This window comes from Bactrocera tryoni, chromosome 5 (assembly GCF_016617805.1).
Source record: "Bactrocera tryoni isolate S06 chromosome 5, CSIRO_BtryS06_freeze2, whole genome shotgun sequence".
NCBI classification, from domain to species: domain Eukaryota; kingdom Metazoa; phylum Arthropoda; class Insecta; order Diptera; family Tephritidae; genus Bactrocera; species Bactrocera tryoni.
Window position 1 is genome coordinate 40,225,781 of NC_052503.1, and position 19,887 is coordinate 40,245,667.

Sequence of the window (19,887 nt, forward strand, 5' to 3'; positions counted from 1 at the left end):
CATTTACAGTAAAATAGTGTTTAGAGAAAATGTTGCGTGAAATAGGAGAAACCAAAATTTCCACATCCTATGTGCCAAACAGTAGAGAAAAGGAAAATCGAAGAGATGGAAGTAATTTTGACTTTTATCCTGAGGAATCCGGTAATCCGTAATCGTTGCGAAATTCTCGTTTTTTAGCAGTCATGATTAGAAATTTATATACACGTCGAATTAAAAAAAAATTAAATTCTTAAACTGTGAGAAACGTGCTGCACAAAGCTGGTTATTACGAACGAATTGCGCGACGTAAACCATTCATATCAAAAACAAGTAAAAAAAAAATATTAAAATTTGCTAAAAAATATCTTGATAAACCAGATTCGTTTTGGGACAATGTTTGTGCTCACTGACGAATGAAAATGAATTTTTGGGTCGGACGGAGTAATAAAAGTGCAGAAGGGTGGTGCTAATGCAGAGATGCAAGAAAATTTGGTAACTAAATACCTACAGTGAAACATGGTGAGGGGTGTATGGCTGCTTTTGGCGTGCGTAATTTGGAGTTTATAACAGATAAAATGGACAAATATAGGTATCTGAATATTCTGATGCAAAATTTGCATCCAAGCGTGAAAAAACTGGGTCTCGACGGCAGCTAATTTCTTTTTCAACTAAATAACTACCCAAAATACACGTTATTGTATTTTGTTATTAAATATATTTTGTTATGTTTATAGAAAAAAGTTACAGGTTTTGAAATAAATGCATTAAAATATGTGAGTTATTTGTATCAACAAAAAGAAATAATTTTTTACAAATTTTAATGAAGAAAGTAAAGGTTTATTAGCCAAAATGCATTTGTATCTAAACTTTAGTGATTCACTGTGTATATGTACATACATACATACATACATATATAACCACAACCACAATTTGCATTATAAACAAAAGCCGAACACGCAGTTGAGCTTTTGTATACATGTCATTATTTAGTATTAACATGTTTTATGTCTTCTACGGTTAGTAATTAAGCAAACCCCCAGAATTTTAAATTAATTTAATAGTTTTTTCTCTTAATAATAGGCTTGCGTAACAAAACACTTCAGATGTACTTCTAAAATGGAATCTGATAACTCTGTTAAATTCAGAAAACCCAAAGCACCTTTGCATAACTTTAGGGGTTGTCGTTTGTTAGCTAACAGAGTGCCACACATATCGATAATTTTTATATTTGCTTTTACTTACAGGGCGACTCGCCATTTGGAAAATCGGATGCCTACATAAAACTGGAACCGCTCGGTGAGGGCTCATATGCCACAGTATACAAGGGCTTCAGCAAGTAAGTAATGCATTTAAATTGTTTCAAATTATATTATTTATTCAATAGCTGACACATACATACATTTATATTTAAAAAAAATTGTAAAGTGAATAAATTTCATCCTTCTAACGATTTATGTAAATCATAAAAGGTAAGCCCTTCGGGTTTGTTGAATCCTATCAAACTACAAGCGATTTATTTGTCGCTAATGCGCCCCAAAAGACAGACAAATATTTATTAAAAATAAAATACCGAGATGAATGTTTGTAAAGATAAGGCGAAAGGCAGGTCGCTTTTCCACGTTTGTAAATTATACTTCTTACTTAGGCTGTTGCCCGTTTTTCAAGATTTTGGTTTTGAAAATTTGACCCTTCACAGTTGCTTTACGCAAGCTTAAAAAGGTTGAAGAAGGGAGCGGGGTTACTTTGGGCTAAGCTTGTACTATATATGTGCGTACATATTTATACGCTTTAATGCCACTCAGAACGCGTAAGCCTAAGGAAAAGCGAGTAGGAAGCTGGAATCTTATTTGTATTTTGATTTATTTGCTTGTGCATTGTGTGCCTCTGATGTATGGCGTTGTTAGTATTGAGGGTGGTGTTCCTTTCGCTACTTGTCCCTTTTGTGACATTAATGTCACCAACTCACACCGCAATCAATCACAATCAATACCAACAGGCTTGCCATTTGCAGTTACCCAATCGAAAGTGTTACGCAAGAAGTAAAAGAGTTTTTTCATAAAATTTAAAGATATTTTTAAACTTCCTTAGTATTTTGTGGGGCAAATATTTTTCCTGGCAATTTTGGACTATTTTCTTGGGTGAACTGCTTACTAAATTGTGGTTAATTCGTTCAGAAGCGTATTTTTACCCAGAATGAAACGTCGAATAACCCATAAAATATATATATATATAACAAAGAAGAAGAAGACATGACTAAATTAACTCCAGTGCAGCCAGGTTCTTCTCCACCTGATCTCTCCAACGGAGTGGAGAAAATCCTCTACCACTGATTCCACCAGCGTGTACTGGATCGAAAACTTTCAAAGCTAGACTGTAATCTTCCATCCGGACAACATGACCCCTGGCCAGCCGTATATCTCGTTCCAACGGAACTCGCCGTTGCCAGTTTTTCGCCGCCGTATTTGAAAAGTTCGGCGGGCAATCCAACGGTCCTTGCTGTTTTCTTGTTCTTCAGGTGAATTATTGCTATTCCTATACCTCGTTATAGTCGGGCAATGGCATATCTTTTTCATCGTCATCGATTGAGGAATCGGTTTCGCCGTCTCTGCAAGCTGGATAAGTGTTCCCTCCATAACATCAGTATGCTCTGAACATCAGCCATGTCCGTCTGTCTGTCTATACGTGAACTAGTCCCTCAGTTTTTCGGATATCGATTTGAAATTTTGCATACCTTGTTTTCTCTCCAAACAGCCGCTCATTTGCCAGACCTGTCGATATCGTACCACAATGTCATATATCTGTCATACAACTTATTATTTTTATTTTTTATTTGACCACCTAAGGCAACCCTATAATCACAGAATAACTTTTTCAGATCTGTTTACTATGGTATATAGATGCCATACAAACTGTCCGTTGAATATCAATTCATTTTTGGAAAGTTTTTCATTTGTGAAGGGTATTCTAGCTTCGTTGTAACCGGATCTTCTCCAGCTCTGATGATTTCGCTTTCAGCCGAAATGACAAACCGTTATCATGTATTAAGTTGACAACAGCAATAAATATGCCACTTAAGCGGCATATATTCTCTAATAACTTCAACTTTATTCATGCGCCTCTTTGCGCGTTGCCATCGTATTTTGCCTCTCATTTTTCTGGCATAAGAAGGCCTGAGAAATGGGCCACTTTATGTCACTGTCAAATCAGGGTGGTCATTTTATTAAGGTGCCATACGTCACAGCCATTTATCAACTGCACGAATTTATATTATTTTGTACTTGAAATGTGTAGAGAAGTTTCTTAGTGCGTGTAGGCGTGGTGGCAAAAGATGGCAGTCATGCACAAGTTATAAAAGCGTTTGCGTCATTTTAGAATTATTCAACCCGTAATGCGCTTAAATTAAGAATTATAAATCTATTTTTTGCTGTTTTAAAATTTTGTCGTTTAAAAATTTTCACTCTATTCGAATATTCTGCACAGCGCTGTGCTGTCAAGTAAAATCACCCACTTAAATGGACTTTACTCAACTTTTCGTTTTAATTTGATTTATGCATTTAATTTGAGATTTGATTTTGATTTAATTTAATTTCTTCAGCAAATCCAGTCTTACTCACGAAAAATTGCCTTTCAACACATTTAAATTGCTGCAATTATTTGTGGTGAATTTAAATGACCACACCTTAATTGCTTTTGGCGCTGACAATGCGCTGCCAGCCACATCTTTGCTTCCAACTTCCCAAAGTCTGCGTGTAGTTTTGCATTATTTGTCTGCAATCTGATTCTTGTGCGAGATATAGAAAAATAAAAACTTTTCACTTCGCAATTCTAATTTTCATGAGTTGCGCTTTAGTTCTTCCCACTTTTGTTTTCTTCTCGTTCGCTTGCTTGTTCAACATTTTTTTTGCAGTTGTACAAGTTCGTCATTTTCATTTTATTGTTTTCTGGTTTCGCCTTCGTCATCGTGTCATTTTCCTATGTCTTGCTACGGCTTCCATCATATTGTTTCTGGCTACGGTCATTTTTGTTGTTCGAGTTCCTGGATGCGCTGGCATCGCGCTTGCTCATTCAGTTTACCTTTCTCTGCTCCGTCCATACCGCAATTACTGCTGCCGAGAATTGACAATTTTTCACAATTGCATGAATTTCATGAATGATTGCATTTGGGTTACTTTTTCCGCTTTTATTCTTTGCGCTCGTTTCGTTTTCCACTTCCGACAACTCATTATGGCACAATACTTCGGTGTTGTTGTGTGTTTTGCTTCATGGCCAGAGCCAAAGAGTTTTCCATAATTCGCTCCTACAATGATGAACTTTGTAAATTTGCTGGTAAACAAATGAGGAGGCTATTTGTTCACAAGCTCAATCATTCAAAATGAAAATTATTATTTGTGGAGATCAAACTGTTCATGTTCTCTATGAAATGCTATTGAAATTGGCCCGCTAGTTTCGCACTGGTAAATATGTAGGCTTGTTTAAGGACGATTATAGAGCGTCGTTGTATTTAGGCCCTACGAGTTTATGTGTAGAACGATGGATAAAATATTTTGGCAATCATTATTATTGCAATAAAAGTGAATTGGCCATTTCAAAAGCGTTATCTTCGTATTATGAAATAATTGTTGAAAATACTTTTTCAGGGATAGTAATTGTTTTATGAGTCAGCAAGTATAATTAAATAAGGAGTGCCTAAACTTTGATTTACGATACATGTTCCTTTTTCTTCTTTTTTATTAGCGTAGACATCGCTTACGCGGTTATAGTCGAGTTAACAACAGCGTGCCAGTCGTTCTTCCTTTTCGCTGCTTGGTGCTAATTGGACATTCCAAGCGAAACCAAGTCCTTCCCCACCTGGTCTTTCCAAAGGGGTGGAGGCCAATCTCTTCCTCTGCTTCCCCCGGCGAATATTGCGGATATTGCATACTCTAAGAGCTCGAGTGTTTTCATCTATTCGGCCAACATGAACTAGCCAGCGTACCCGCTGTCTCTTAATTCGCTGAACTATGTCAATGTCGTCGTATATTTCGTACAGTTCATTATTCCATTGACAGCGGTATTCGCCGTTGTCAATGCGCAAAGGACCATACATCTTCCACAGAACCTTTCTGTCGAAAACTCGTAACGACGGCTCATCAGATTTTCTCATCGCATGTGCCTCTGCACCATATAGCAGGACGGGGATGATAAGTGACTTGTTGAGTTTGGTTTTTGTTCGTCGAGAGAGGACTTTATTTCTCAATTGGCTACACAGTTCGAAGTAACACCTATTGGTAAGGGTTGTTCTGTGTTGGATTTGGAGGCTGACGTTCCAAGATAGACGAAATTATCCACGACTTCAAAGTTATGACGTTGGAGCCAAGTCACGAGTGCGATGACTGTTTGTTCGATGACAGGAGATATTTTCTCTTGCCCGCGTTCACTAACAAGCCCATGTGCTTCGCTTCCTTATCCAGTCTTGAGAAAGCAGAACTAACGGCGCGTTTGTTAAAGCCAATGGCATAATCAATCAATATCATCGGCATACGCTAGCATCTGTACACTGTTATAATATATGCATGTCTCTATTTAGTTCTGCAGCTCGAACTATTTTCTCCAGGAGTAGACTGAAGAAGTCGCACCATAGGGAGTCGCCCTTTCTGAAACCTCGTTTGATATCGAACGGCTCGGAGTGATCCTTCCTTTCCTGTCGGGAACTCTCAATCGATTCGTATTTCGGACTGCCAAAAAACTTTGGTGTCTTACAAGCCGAAGTGGCAGCCGTCAAGGTAACAGAAGATGTACTTCTACGAAGTGTGTCTTCTTCAAGTGAGTTATGCAGAGCTGCTATTTGGGCACGCTGACAGTGAGCTCAAAACTGGTCAAGGAGTGCATGACCTCACTAGCAGAAGAATCAATATACTTCCATATTAAACTTGGCTTGGCGTCCGGCTACAGCGGGACCGTCTGAAATTGTTAAGCCGATGAGCTTGTAAGAAAAGGCACTCATACCCAAATTCCAGCAGGATGGCAACAGTCAGAGGTTCCGTGCATTCAAGCGCTGGATCTATGCTCTTCCCGCGAGCTCAGCAAACTTTAGTCAGCACAAGTGGTATTGTGAAAGCTTTCTAGACTAGGGTGGAATATAAAAGGTTTAGTGTAAACAGCTAGCTTCTAGCGAGGCTCACATCTCTGCAATGATAGGCGTCCTGACTGGGTGCTCTCCCAATGACACTCACACGGTGAGTATAAAGATTTTGGAGGATGCAACGTGTCAAAGTTGCAATGAAGAAGATGAGGTGGAAACATCTAGAAACTTTCTTATCGATAAATTTGTGGCCGGCTCTAGGCATTTAGTCGGTGTGCGACGGCCTTGTTGATCCATACCAAGGAATTCTGATCATAATAATGAACAAGCCACTAGCAACTAGCAGTCCAAATGGGATTATGCAATGCCTCACGTAATGCTGCTGAATTTTTTCCCTCTCGGAGAAGATTCAAAAATGATTTCTTATTGTTCATGTGTTAACTATATTATTCTGTTTGTTGTACATTTTTTTGTTTCTGAGATAATTTATTTTTCAGACTGTACTCTGATTGCTTTTTGCCATCACTGCAACCTAAATATGACTTGTATGAAAGTTATTTTCATTGGTTGAGTAATTTGGATAAATTAAGCCAAGCTTCAGTGTGCATATAATTTCAGAAAGACAACTTAAGCGCCTCTTTCTCTTAAATTCACAAAACAATATAAATAAATAAGCGCATTTATTTTGCCTTACATCATCTTATGAAAATATCCAATTTCAGTTCTCGTCTGCGGCAGATAGTTATCATTAGTTGCACGATTGTCAGCAGCAAAAAAACAACAACAACACCAAAGAAATCAAAAAAGCAAAAACCGCCGACACATATGCAGCCAATGACACGGCGGGCATATTGATTTTTCATACAACAACAAAATTATGTAGATTTTTAGCACATACTTGCATATATACCTACCTACATTTGTATGTATGAATAAGTATAAAAGTCTACATAATATGCAACCTTACGCTCGTTGTAGTTGGCACGCTGATCACGTACTGCCGAAGCGTGTGCCACCAATGCAAATACTTGGCGAGATAACAGCCGCCGCCCAGCCGGCGGCGCTCTACGTCATCAACATGCATTAGCTTAAGTTTGTGTGTGTTTGTTAGATTGAGAAAATATTATTCTTGTTAACTTTATGTAACAAAAGCTTTGATTTCTTTAGCATTTTCTAGATACAACTGCTGTTGTTGTTGTTGCAGGCTAGATAAGCGCAAGAGGCACTTGTCGTAATCAGTTTTCGTCCTTGAGGCCCTAGCACCTCTCATCGGTAATTTATTTCATTGTAGACTTTCATGCAACTTCTTTTCGCCATTGCCACGCGCTGCGCTTGTTTACTCAGCTCTTTGTCGAACACTCATTTACATCCATGTACACATCCACTTCAATATGGACTCAAGTGATTGATGAGCAGTGGTGAATGATGGCGACGCTGGGGATGGCGCTAGTGTCTTTTAGCAGCAGAGCCACTTTGGCGTCATCAAGTAAGTGCAGCTTCATTGCTGTATTGAGAAACTCTCCAAAGGATGAGCTTAAAACCCACACATCGGAAAAAAGTGATTTGTACTCGAGCATCTCACAGCCTTGCTCGAGAGTGTCGTTATTCCAGCATTAGCATCAGCTAACTGCAACAGCAGTGGGTGTTGCAAGCGACTTATGCCTGCAGCTTATACCGCTGTTGCCCGCACACTTCAACTTGTTGTTGACACAGTTTCTAAGCGTTTTTTATCATTTATTTTCTGATAGTTTGCTTGGCTTTAAATCTATTAGCGTCGGTGTCGCTATTCTAGTTTGTCAATGTCAGTGGCCCAGTTGTGCGTTGTTTTCTTGTCTTCTCTATTCCTTTGCTTTCACTTGCATCATGTTGCAAAGTTTAACTTTATTATTTCGCTCACCTTCGGGTGATTGACAGATCATCACTGTCAGCGCATGTTGCTAACCCATCCGTTATTTAGTTAGTTACACCTTTTGACTGCTCTGTCAGTATCGGAATTCACATTTTTTTTCATAACGAATTTTACGTATGGTGACCCAGAGTATCAAAAAGGAGGTTTCTCTTCCGAGACTGTTTATTGCTTTTCATTGGGGACGTTTTTTACGTTGCGGGTCCCAAACCCAGCGCACAACGCTGGCAAGGGATGGTTCGCCTTCTCACTTTAACTCGCCTTCAATTGGATGTTCTTAGGCTACCTAGAGGATACTTGGTCAAAGACCGGAAGTATTGAGCTGCCTGAGCCATATGTAAAAGAAACGTTTCTGGCCATTCCCAAGTGAATGGCAATCAGGAAACTTCACTCACTTGACTCCATCCTCTATCTAAATGGACGAAAATTCTCTGACTCAAGAACAGAAGCCATTATGCAACAGTAAACGTCGTGAATTTGCTGATTTGCTCTTGGAACAATTAGAAAACGATAACGATTTTTTTTTAAGAAAATCATCTTTTCCGATGGGGCTCTCTTTCTTTTGAGTGGTGCGGTAAATAAACAAGACTGTCGATTCTAATGCGAAGAAAATCCATAAATTATTCATGAAAAACTATTCCATTTACCTTAATTGAGAGTTTGGTGTGATTCCTGGTCTGGTGAATCATCGGTTCGTACTTCTTTCGAAATTAAGCTGGTGACACCGATACTGTCAATGGAGAGCAATATAGATCAATGATAACCAACTGGTCGTAATTGGAAGAAGTTGATCTTGGCAATATCTTGTTCCAACATGTCTGGGCTACGTGCCACACAGCACGTGCAACAACCCAATTATTGCGAGAAAATATTGAAGCTTCGATTATTTCAAGAAATTGTGCCATTGAATGGCCTCCTGGAAGTTGTGTTTTAACACCATTAGCCTACTTCTTGTGGATTTATTTGAAATCCTTGGTCTTTAGCAATAAACCAGACTCTCTTCAAGCTTTCGAAGTCAATATTGAACGTGCTATTCTGGAAATATGAGTTGATTTAGAGGAAAAAGTACCCGAAACTTATGTTCATCGAATTCTTTGATGCAAAAGCAGTCGTGGAAACCATTTGAATGATGTTATATTCTGAACTGAATTGAATCGATTTTACTTCATATTAAATTAAAAACATTTGAATTTCTTTAACAATTGGTTTGCTTTGTTTTTTTTTTTGAAAATAAATCATTTCACTTTTATTGGAAAACCCTGTAATCCGTAACATTCTGTATTAAGTAATAACTGGTATCATAGACCATTAGAGTCAATAGCCGTTTTAGTGTTTCTCTGTCGTACTACCGTCTACTTACTCGTAGATCCGGTCACGGCGAGCTAACGAGTCTGTTGTAAAAATAATTCCAATGACTGGGCACGACAAGCAGTTGATTAAACCTTCGACACATCGAAATGATCATCATAGGCTGCAAATATGATTCATAAAATTTAAATGAAAAGTTCGACGATGATGCAAATTTTTCTTTGCTTAATCCGCTTACCTCTACCAAGGCGTCTATGAATTCATCGCTTATGAATGGCTGTTGTATGCCATCACAAGATTATTTGTGTATTATTAATATGACTTTCATTTAAGGTGTGGTTAATATTTTTCTTCGTAACACCTATTTCACTAATTTAACTTTTGTCATGTGGGTTAATCTTTAATTAGTACTAAGGCAAAGTTTCTGCTTTCTAACGCTCTATTTGCTATAAATTCTACGCACACTCCTGCACTACCAGAAGTTAAACTAGAATGTATAGTAACACCCCCCCATAACAAATTTAGTCATAATTGTGTGTATTAATAGAGTCTCTACGCAGAAGTATGCAAAATTACAAGCTATTTTTGTGCATTTACCGAGAAAGTTTTTCCATATTTATTCTGGGTTTAGCATTAGCAGTTGCTGTTGCCTTCGGTCCCATGTCGAACACCTGTGTATCAACATGGAAATTTTGCTGGTTTAGCTAATGAAATGTTGACATGTGCTGGAAGTGTGAGAAGCCACCGTTTTGGTTTTTCGTGCTTACTTATTTATACATTTATTCTTGTAATGTGGCAACCACATGTCGTTTTATTGGCACATAAGATGGTACTATATACTATGTTGGTGTGTATTCTTCGTGAAATAAAAATTTGTGTAGCCATTCATAATAAATTTATGAAGCAGATGAACTAGCCAGAACAGTTACCACCCTACAATAAAAGAGGGTATTTATATGCCCTGACTTTTAACCGACAAACAATGTTATAAATTTAGCTAAGTCTCGGTGGAGTCAGTCCCTGACTTCGTGAACAATATATGGAAAAAGAACTCTAGTAAAAATGCTAACAGATCACTGTCTAATTGACAGGCTAAGAACACTATATAATAGCTATTGTCGAAGCTCTCAAGAGGTAGAAGGAGAGGAGACTATAAAGACGATTGAAGGCTTTTTATAGGAAAATAATCGGAACTATCTGTCAAGGGTTTCTTGATGACGTTTCCAAGGTTGCACGGATAAGTTTTTGTACTGATGAACTTCTACAGAACCACGGTTTGGTTCAGGGAGGAGACAGTAAAATAAGGGAATTTCAGTACCGGTAGTATCACAGTGGGCCTCCCTCTAAACCTAGGTGCATCGTCAGACAGCCACTCTACTTACCTAATTCTATATCTATCTCTGTTTGACTTAAGTAAGTGTTGCAAACAGCCGTTAGGTGAATAAAACTATTATACTCAGTAGAAATAATTTGTCAAGGTCTGAAACAACCCTTTTATTGAAACTCTCTCTCTCTCTCTCATTTCATGGTTTTTGGAAGCTATGATTTTTGTCGGACGACATGCTCTAGTATGTATTATTATTTGAAATTTTTCTGCCAGATAATTTCCCAAAGCAGACATTGGAAGATTTTTCTTCAAAGTAGGTAGACATCCCCTTTTCCTTTTCTTTAATTTTTGACTGCCTATATTCAATACACCACACAGTTTCCCTGCACATTTCAACCATCAATGTCACACACCGTTCGGCTTGAATTCATGTATTTTTAATCCTCCTACAATCTAATTTAACCTAATTTGACACCTTAGCCAGAACTAAATATCGCAACAAATTGTGTAGGAGCAAGGCATATAAGAAAACCAGCACCCATGCTTACAAATAAACTGCTCTAGTAAGGCTTTAAGGTGAGGTTGGGCTTTAAGGTGCGCCATTTCGTTAGTGACACAGTCGTCTGGTCTCATCTTCTCAGCTCACTAAAATGCTTCTCGTGACAACACTTAAAGTAAATTCTTCGTAAAACGTCGGAGAAAACACTTTACTTCGAGCAACTCGAAGGTCGCCTTGCTCGCTTTTACGACAAACGTTTGCTTCTTTTATGGCAGTAAAAGTCATAAATGGCGGTGTGGTGAAGCTTTTCTTGTTGCTCTTTTATGTGTCATTTGTTGTTGGCCTACATGCATATACAATTCCAGCGTAAATAGCAGGGAACGCACGAATTTCACTGGTTTTCGGCTTTAATTCACATTTACGCGCCACTCAATGCGAGGATACTTCATTGCCGTTGACATTTGGTCGCTTTGATGGCTGTCTGTCTTACTTTCGTCTCTTCGTGTGACATTTCACCGCACAATTTTGCGCCCTTCTTCTAGCTTTCCCAATTCTCTCCGACTCCTTTCACCAAACTAATTTACTGCTCAGTTTTGTGGCGCGTAGCTAAGTTTCAATTCTGAGTGCCTGTTCAAATGAAATTTGTGTAAAGTTCTAGCGGGTATTCTACAGACTAGTCGCCTTTCGTTCGAAATTGTCATTTAAAGTGGTTTTACTAAATTGATTTTTCATTTCTTTGTTATTTATGATCTTTTTTTAAGAATCTAGGTCATTCTAGATCCCTTAAAAATTGCTTCACTCAAATCATATTTCCCTTATTCCCATATTTCCCAAGCTTTATTAAGGAGTATAAAATGTATATTGGCAAAATTATGATTTCATCGCCTTAAAGACATGTTGGATCGCCAAGATCCTGCATTAGAATCCCGAAGGAAAACACCCTTTCTTTGTATTCACATGATCTCGAAAGGTCCTCAGGGCGTTTGTTGGCCTAATGACTGATCATAACCTAATGGCATGACACAATCCAGCATTATCTAGAATTCGTCCTAAATAGGAGCTTCGCAGTTCAGGGGACTGGACGAAGTATCAAAATTGGATATTAAGTCGCTCTTATAGTTCGCAAAGGCTGTTGACGTCCGGTATAACGAATACTCCACCATACACCTATGGACGAGTAGGTCTATGTATGGCGTGACAGCCGGCCAGTATAACCTAATCTAACCTATGATTTCAGCTTTTTCTAGAGAGCCTCCTCGAATAAAATATGTATACAGGGTTTGTCCAGAAAGTAATAGGACTGATTTTCTTCAGCCGCGACAATACTTCGGAGTGTGCGCGAAATGACTGGATTCGGTGGTTCCTAGCTAACGAACGAGTGGCTAGTCAGTTTCCGAGCATCTGAAGAGTCAGGACAAGAGCGGAAGTGTGCCAAGAAATTTTGAACATTTGTGAAAGTGACCCTCATTTTTTGAATAACGTAATCACAGGAGACGAGTCATGGATCTTTGAGTACGATCTCGAGACAAAGAAGCAATCTTCCGAGAGGCACACGCCGGCGTCTCCTCGCCAAAAAAAAAGCAAGAATGAGCTAATCCAAAGTGAATCAAAGGCATTGTTCACCATGAATTTGTTCCTCCTGAACAAACCAGCAACGCCAAGTTTTACGGAAAAGACTCAAACGAAGGGTCAATTGGGTCCGACAAGACAATGCAGCCAATTGGAAGTTGCACCACGACAACGCCCCGGCTCACACTGCCTTTCTTGTGGAGAGCTACCTAACCAAGGCCGGCATCCCAACGCTTCCTCAGCCGCCATATAGCTCAGATGCGGCCCCGGACTTTTTTGCGTCCATGACCGATGAAAGGCAAGCATTTTGAGACGACAGAGGGGATCCGAGCAGCATGCACCTCGGCTATCAAGGCTATTCCTGAGAATACCACCCGTGACGACTTCAAAGCTTAGAAATCGCTTATTTTGATAGTTTTTGAAGAATTGTAACGATTGGTTCAATAAATTTTTTTAAATCTACTCAGTCCTATTACTTTCCAGACAAACCCTGTAATATACAAATATAAATGATCTTATGAAATACATACTATAAATTTGTCATGATTTTGATCTTTCTCCTACTTCAGAAATATTATATTAAATTTTTTCTTGTAATTACAGTTTAACTCATCAACGTGTTGCATTAAAAGAAATTAGACTGCAAGAGGAGGAAGGTGCCCCATTCACCGCGATACGTGAAGCCTCGCTGCTGAAAGAACTGAAACACTCAAACATTGTGACGTTGCATGACATTGTGCACACACGGGAAACGCTGACGTTCGTTTTTGAATATGTGGTACGTGAAAATTGTGCTGTAAATGTTCGAGCTATTTTACCAAAAATGCATATTTTACTTATATTCCAGAATACTGACTTATCACAGTATATGGAAAAGCATCCTGGCGGTCTGGATCATCGTAATGTTCGCTTGTTTCTGTTTCAATTGCTGCGTGGTCTCTCCTACTGCCATAAGCGGCGCGTACTGCATCGTGATGTTAAGCCGCAAAATTTATTGATAAGCGATTGTGGTGAATTGAAATTGGCGGATTTCGGTTTGGCGCGCGCTAAAAGTGTTCCCAGTCATACGTATTCGCATGAAGTCGTTACGTTATGGTACCGTCCACCAGGTGAGTACTCACACAATGCATACCCGCAACTGTTGTACCTTTGTATATTATACACAAGAGGGGTTTTGAGGGTTCTGATTGTAATGCTGTGATTTGCATAAGCGTGTGTTGCAAAACTAATGAGGCTTTCCGTTTTGAAGAATATATGTGTATTTTCCGTTGTGATAAAGAATTTAATAAGTTATATTTGTTGCTGTTTAGAAGATGTGTCATTCAATTATTGTTAATTTTTTTGGTTTTTCTTTTCCGAGTCACGGATTGCAATTTTAATTTATATACAATCTTAAATTGTTAAAGTGTTGATTTCTAAAGAATAAGTATAGTAAATACCAAGTGTATTCTATTAAACTATGCGGTGATAGACATACAGTTGTCAAAGTAAAAAGGGTGAGCCCACCTGGAAAATAATGAAAATAGCTCATATTTATGTTTTTAATTTGACGACGTGTGTTAATACATTATCGGTTTATGATAAATATGTTCTAAATCAATTTCTTTATTGGTGTAGATACCGATTACACTGTTATAGGAGAGTTTACAACAGTACGCCAGTCATTCTTCCTCTCCGCTGCAGCCAGGTCTTTCTCCAACAGAGTGCAGCGTCTCATAATCTCAGAGCTGGAGTGTTTTAATCCATTCGAGCGACATGAACTAACCAGCGAAGACACAGTCTCTTAATTCGCTGAACTATGTCAATGTTGTCATATATCCCGTACAGCTCATTGTTCCATCGACAGCGGTATTCGCCGTTACCAATGTGCAAAGAACCATAAATCTTTCGCAGAAACTTTGTCTCGAAAACTCGTAACGCCGACTCATCAGATGTTGTCTTCGTTTATGCCTCTGCACCATATAGCAGGACGGGGATGATGAGTGACTTGTAGAATCTGGTTTTTGTTCGCCGAGAGAGGCCTTTATTTCTCAATTGACTACTTAGTCCGAAGTAGCACCTATTGGCAAGAGTTATTCTGCGTTGGACTTCGAGGCTGATGTTTTGGTATGGTGTTAATGCTGGTTCCAAAATAAACGAAATTATGTACGACTTCGAAGTTATGACTGTAACAGTAACGTGGTGGCTGTGGTTAAAACCCAAATCGCGGGAAGAACTGACTTTGTCAGTCTAATGTGGAGTTGCATTGCAACCGGGTGCCGGACCCAAAGTACGGCAGAGGTTTTAGATGGGCCTCGAGCCCTACCAAGGTGGTTAGTGTATCCATGCCACACTGCCGATTGGTACTGAAAATCGTTACCCAATTTTCAGGGCGGTGATCGACGCATTATATTGATCCGTTGTGCTTTTGAGCACCGTGGAGTTAAGCTGTCGCCAGCAGGATCCCACGTTAAACACTACCACATTGTTGTAACAGTAAAGTTCCCCCTGCGGGGGACCCCTCTGGGTTCGAGGGGAAACCGAATATACCCGCGGTAAGGCATGCCTGTCGTAAGAGGCGACTAAGATCTTGGCCACCAGTCCAGGGCTGTATGGAAGCTCAACTGGTCGTAGCTTCGGCTACAAGGTCAATACCAAAGACTTTAACCTGGTACCACGGGGAGCAGTAGCCCTTGGAGGTAACTCCAATCTGCTCATTGGGTTTGGACCTTTGTGGAGATTCGTGGTGGTTGTGGTTAAAACCCAAATGCGGGAAGGACTGACCTTGTCAGTTAAATATGGAGTGGCATTGCAACCGGGTGCCGGACCCAAAAAACGGCAGAGGTTTTAGATGGGCCTCGAACCCGACCAAGGTGGTTAGTTTGTCCATGCCACATTGCCAATTGGTACTGAAAATGCTTAGCATTCTCAGGGCGCTGATCAACGCATTGTTTTTATCAGTTGTGCTTTTGAGCGCCGTGGAGTAAAGCTGTCGTCAGCAGATACCCACGTAAAACACACCGGATGTTGTTAACAGTAACGTGGGAGCCAAGTCGCGAATGCGACGAATGTCTAATGTGACTTGCTGGATGACAGGAGATATTTTGCCTTGCCTTCGATCACTACCACATCCATTTGCATCGCTTCCTTATCCTTCCTTCCAGTCTGGAGAAAGCAGAACTAACGGTGCGAATATTGAGCAGCTGTACAGTCGTATAGACAATTGTATCTTCTCTATTCAGATCCGCAGCTCAAATTATTTTCTCCAGCAGTAGATGGAAGAGGTTCTGACCGATCCTGGCGGAGCTTTTGGTATTGATCAACGTCAGCTTACACAGCCGTATTAGCAGCTCCTTTTCGCGATGTCAAAAACAGCTTTAAAATCGACGAAGAGTTGATGTGTGTTGATCCTCTTTTCATGGCTCTTTTCCAGGCCTAAGGTCACACTGATAAAGTCTAATCGGATTGGTGAGCTTTAACCTTTCTCACAATACCCTCGATAGAATCTTATATGCGATGTTGAGAAGGCTTATCTTCGCTTTTGTGGATTGTACAAAACACACTTAAATTCCAATCGTCGGGCATGCTTTCGTCCGACCATACATATTCTACAAAGACGCTGATGCATGCTCCTTTTCAGTTCTTCGCCGCCGTATTTGAAGAGCTTAGCCGACAATCCATCGGCCCCCGCCGCTTTGTTGTTCTTCAGACGGGTAATTGCTATTCGAACTCCTTCATGTTCGAGCAATGGAACGTCTGCTCCATCACCATCGATTGGGGAATCGGGTTCGCCTTCTCCTGGAATTATATCACTGCCATGCAGCAGGCTGGAGTTCTATCCATTTCAGTACACTCTGGGCATCAGTCACTAGATCACGTCGGGGGATCGACATGAGCATGCTCTGTTCTTGATACATTCTGTAAGTCGCCGCCTCTTTTCGTAACATTTTCGAGCATTACCCCTGTTGGCCAGCTTTCCTCGTATATCCGATATAATAAATTTTGCCCTATTGGTTGAATTTGTTCACATATACCCTTTTTATTCATTATGTTGATTTACATTTAAATATCTGTGACATGAAGCAAACTCTAGCAATGTACATAAATAAATCATCAGCATGACGAGCTGAGTAGATTTTGCCAAGTTCGTCTACCTGCCTGTATATATGCGAATTATTCTCTCAGGTTTTGATATATCGATCTGAAATTTGGCACACGTTCATTTCTCTCCAAGTAGCCGATATCGGAAAACTTTAGCATATAGCTGTCATACAAACTGAACGATAACAATCAACTTCTTATATGGAAAACAAAACTTTTTTATTTGACAATATGTGTATCTACACCTAATTTGCCGTGAATTATTATCCACGACAATTCTACAATATCCGAACAAATTGTTCAGATCGTTCTGTTATAGTATATAGCAGCCATACAAACTAAACGATCAAGATCAAGTTCTTGTATGGAAACTTTTTTTTATTTCTGAAGGGTATTCTAACATTTTTCTTGTTTTTTTACACATTTTGACTGTTCTAAATGATAATGAGTTGCTTTCGTAACGTTTCAGTAGTACAGTTGCTCCCATCATATTAACCAAAGCTGTATATAAGTATACTAGCTTGCTCCCATCGTGCTTGTTATGATGATCATGATCGTTTGCATTAAATCCCATTACTTTTTTAATTGCAAATCTATCAACATACCATTCAACATAAATTGCTACCTTAATTAAATGCATGATTATTTGGTAATTGACGTGTGAAATTTGTTTTAAATTAACCAATAGAAGCACGTATATAAATGAGATTATTTTGCAACGACGAAAACAATGCAAGTAGAGACATATTGGGTATATAAGTACATATGTACATGCATATATACATACACACACATATGTATGAATATATATATATATACATATATGTATATGTGTGTGTGTGTTAGCACATATTTCGATTTGGCAGTGCATAGTTTTTAGTTTAAGTGCAAGTCAAACGCATGGCAATCAAGATATGGCATTGTCCTTCCTTTCAATTGTCACTGTCATATCACAAAGCCAGCCACACACACGCACGCACAAACAAAAACGAACATCCTTTGAGTACTGATTTTGCAACAATAACAATTGTCAGCACAAACAAAGGCAAGGCGCTGCCAGCAGCCCATATCACCGTACTCCAAACATACTCACAGAGGTATACATGTGTAGCTAGATATATATGTATGTGTGTGTATGTTGGCTTCCTGTAAGTGGAAGGCTTAAAATTGAATAGCTTACTTTGGTGGTGGTAATACATACATATGTACGTGTTCATATCCACGAATAAAATCGCCATTCTTGTTGCATAAAATCCACAACGCTGACTTGGCCTTTGTTAGCAACAATAGAGGCAGATCGCACGCGAATAGCACTACATGCAACGTGATTATTATCACCAACTGCAGGTTGTTGCATGCACCAATTGTGCCTGTGTCAGGTGTCACACGCATTCAAGTGCATTCGAGCCTGTAATTGAGAAGCCAGCAAAAATGTTGAAGTGTCCGGAATGCAACGAAATTCGCTACAAAAAACTTAAGCGCGGCACATGACACATCGTCAATATATATATATATATGTATGTACATATATGCATATATACGGTAGCGCACGAAAAATAAGTCAACACTCAAAATTATTTATTGAGTGCCCACGAGTCGAAATATTCAAATTAATAACTTTTAATTGGCTGGCATGCATCAAAAATGCGTAAATACTTTGACTAGCGCACTTGCAACGTAACTGTACTTGAAAAGCTCATTTGATTGCATGTAAAAATACAGTTAATATTTTTTTTTAACTTGTTCGCTTTACTTTGGAGCTCCTTTGCTGTTATCAAGCGCTTTGTTGCATAAAATCAGCGCTAAGCTCGGTGTTCAGCACACAGATTAGTATACTTTTAAACCACAAAGGCACTAAAAAAATCACTTCTACCCTCGAACACACTCACTTACACTAATCTATGCAGTCGTCTGCTAAAGAGAGAAAGGAGAGAAAGGATTTGTCTTACCTATTTATAATTCTCGTTAACTTTTACTTTGTTCGCATTTGTTAAAGTCAACGTTTCTGGCATCTCCTTCGCCTGATTCGTATGCATAATTAATTGTCTGCATATTTTGTTACCTACTCTCCCTCCTGCTCCTTCACCTACTACCTACTACTACTGCTGCCATGGCAAAACTTTTTTTTCTCCTTGAAATCTCTCTCATCTCTGCTATTACCTTTTACGTTACCGTTGTTTGGCTGGTTGCTTAGTTCCTGCGTAAGCATCATTGTGGTTGTCAAAGGGCGTTTTCTATAATTAAATTAGGATAGGTTTTTTGCTGCCTAAACTTCACGCAAACATATTTACGTTTCTAATTACTGGTTTCCACTTTTTCTGTCAACTGTAGTGAGAGATATCTATCTATGATTTTTACACCAATAAAAAAAAGAGTAAAGAGAATTTACTGTTTTCAAATTTTTAAAGCCAAAACAATAAAGTTTATGTTTTTGTTTCGTGAAAATCTTCCAAAGTTCTTTACTCAAATTAGTTGAGATTTAAAAAAGTGGATTCGCAGTCGTAAATTTACCCTCTTAGACTGAGATGAACGGCTGGACATAACATAATCCAATAGAAGTCACTGCTTTTGGATGATAATATAAGTTTGTCAATTCTCCATTTATTACTGGAAGTGGGTTTACTCTTTATCCAATTAATGTTTATTGTAAAAAACGAAATCCAGTTAATCCTCTCAAATAGCTTACTTTAGTATGAAGCTTACCCGAATAGGAGAAATCGTACTTTTGTACGTTTGCCGATTCTAAAAAATTCCAAATTGCTTGTTACAAAACCTTTAGACAGCTTCCTTTGACCTCCACCTGATAGGGTGTGACCAATGAAATGAATTTGAAAACTCGAAAAAATTTTATCTAACTTCTCACATATTAAATTCACCGCCGAAAAATCGGTCGATCCAACACCGGCATGTCCTTATTTCTTTCGGTTAGAACCCCTTTCTGATAACCATTACATTTTTGCGCTGCTGTTCATACATAAGTACATTTAACTACTAATACAAAAATGAACCAGACTTTATGCTACAATTTCGAAGTTTATTCGTTACTTTAAACCGAACCAACGATAAAAATTTAATTTTAAAATTCATAGAACATCGTGTTTTGTTTTGTACTTCACCAGAGATTTCATTCATTCTAAAAATTCGGGTGCTTAAGTGAT

General features: G+C 38.9%; 1 protein-coding gene across 2 annotated transcripts in view; it reads left to right on the plus strand.

Moving 5' to 3' along the window:
• Positions 1-19,887, plus strand: part of LOC120776567 (cyclin-dependent kinase 14) — a 287,704-nt gene that overhangs the window by 249,454 nt on the left and 18,363 nt on the right. For both annotated transcript variants that reach the window (XM_040107329.1, XM_040107330.1), the window contains 3 exons: positions 1,224-1,315; positions 13,253-13,427; positions 13,497-13,758. In XM_040107329.1, coding sequence (XP_039963263.1) covers positions 1,224-1,315; positions 13,253-13,427; positions 13,497-13,758 — 529 coding nt within the window. The remainder of the gene's footprint in view (positions 1-1,223; positions 1,316-13,252; positions 13,428-13,496; positions 13,759-19,887) is intronic.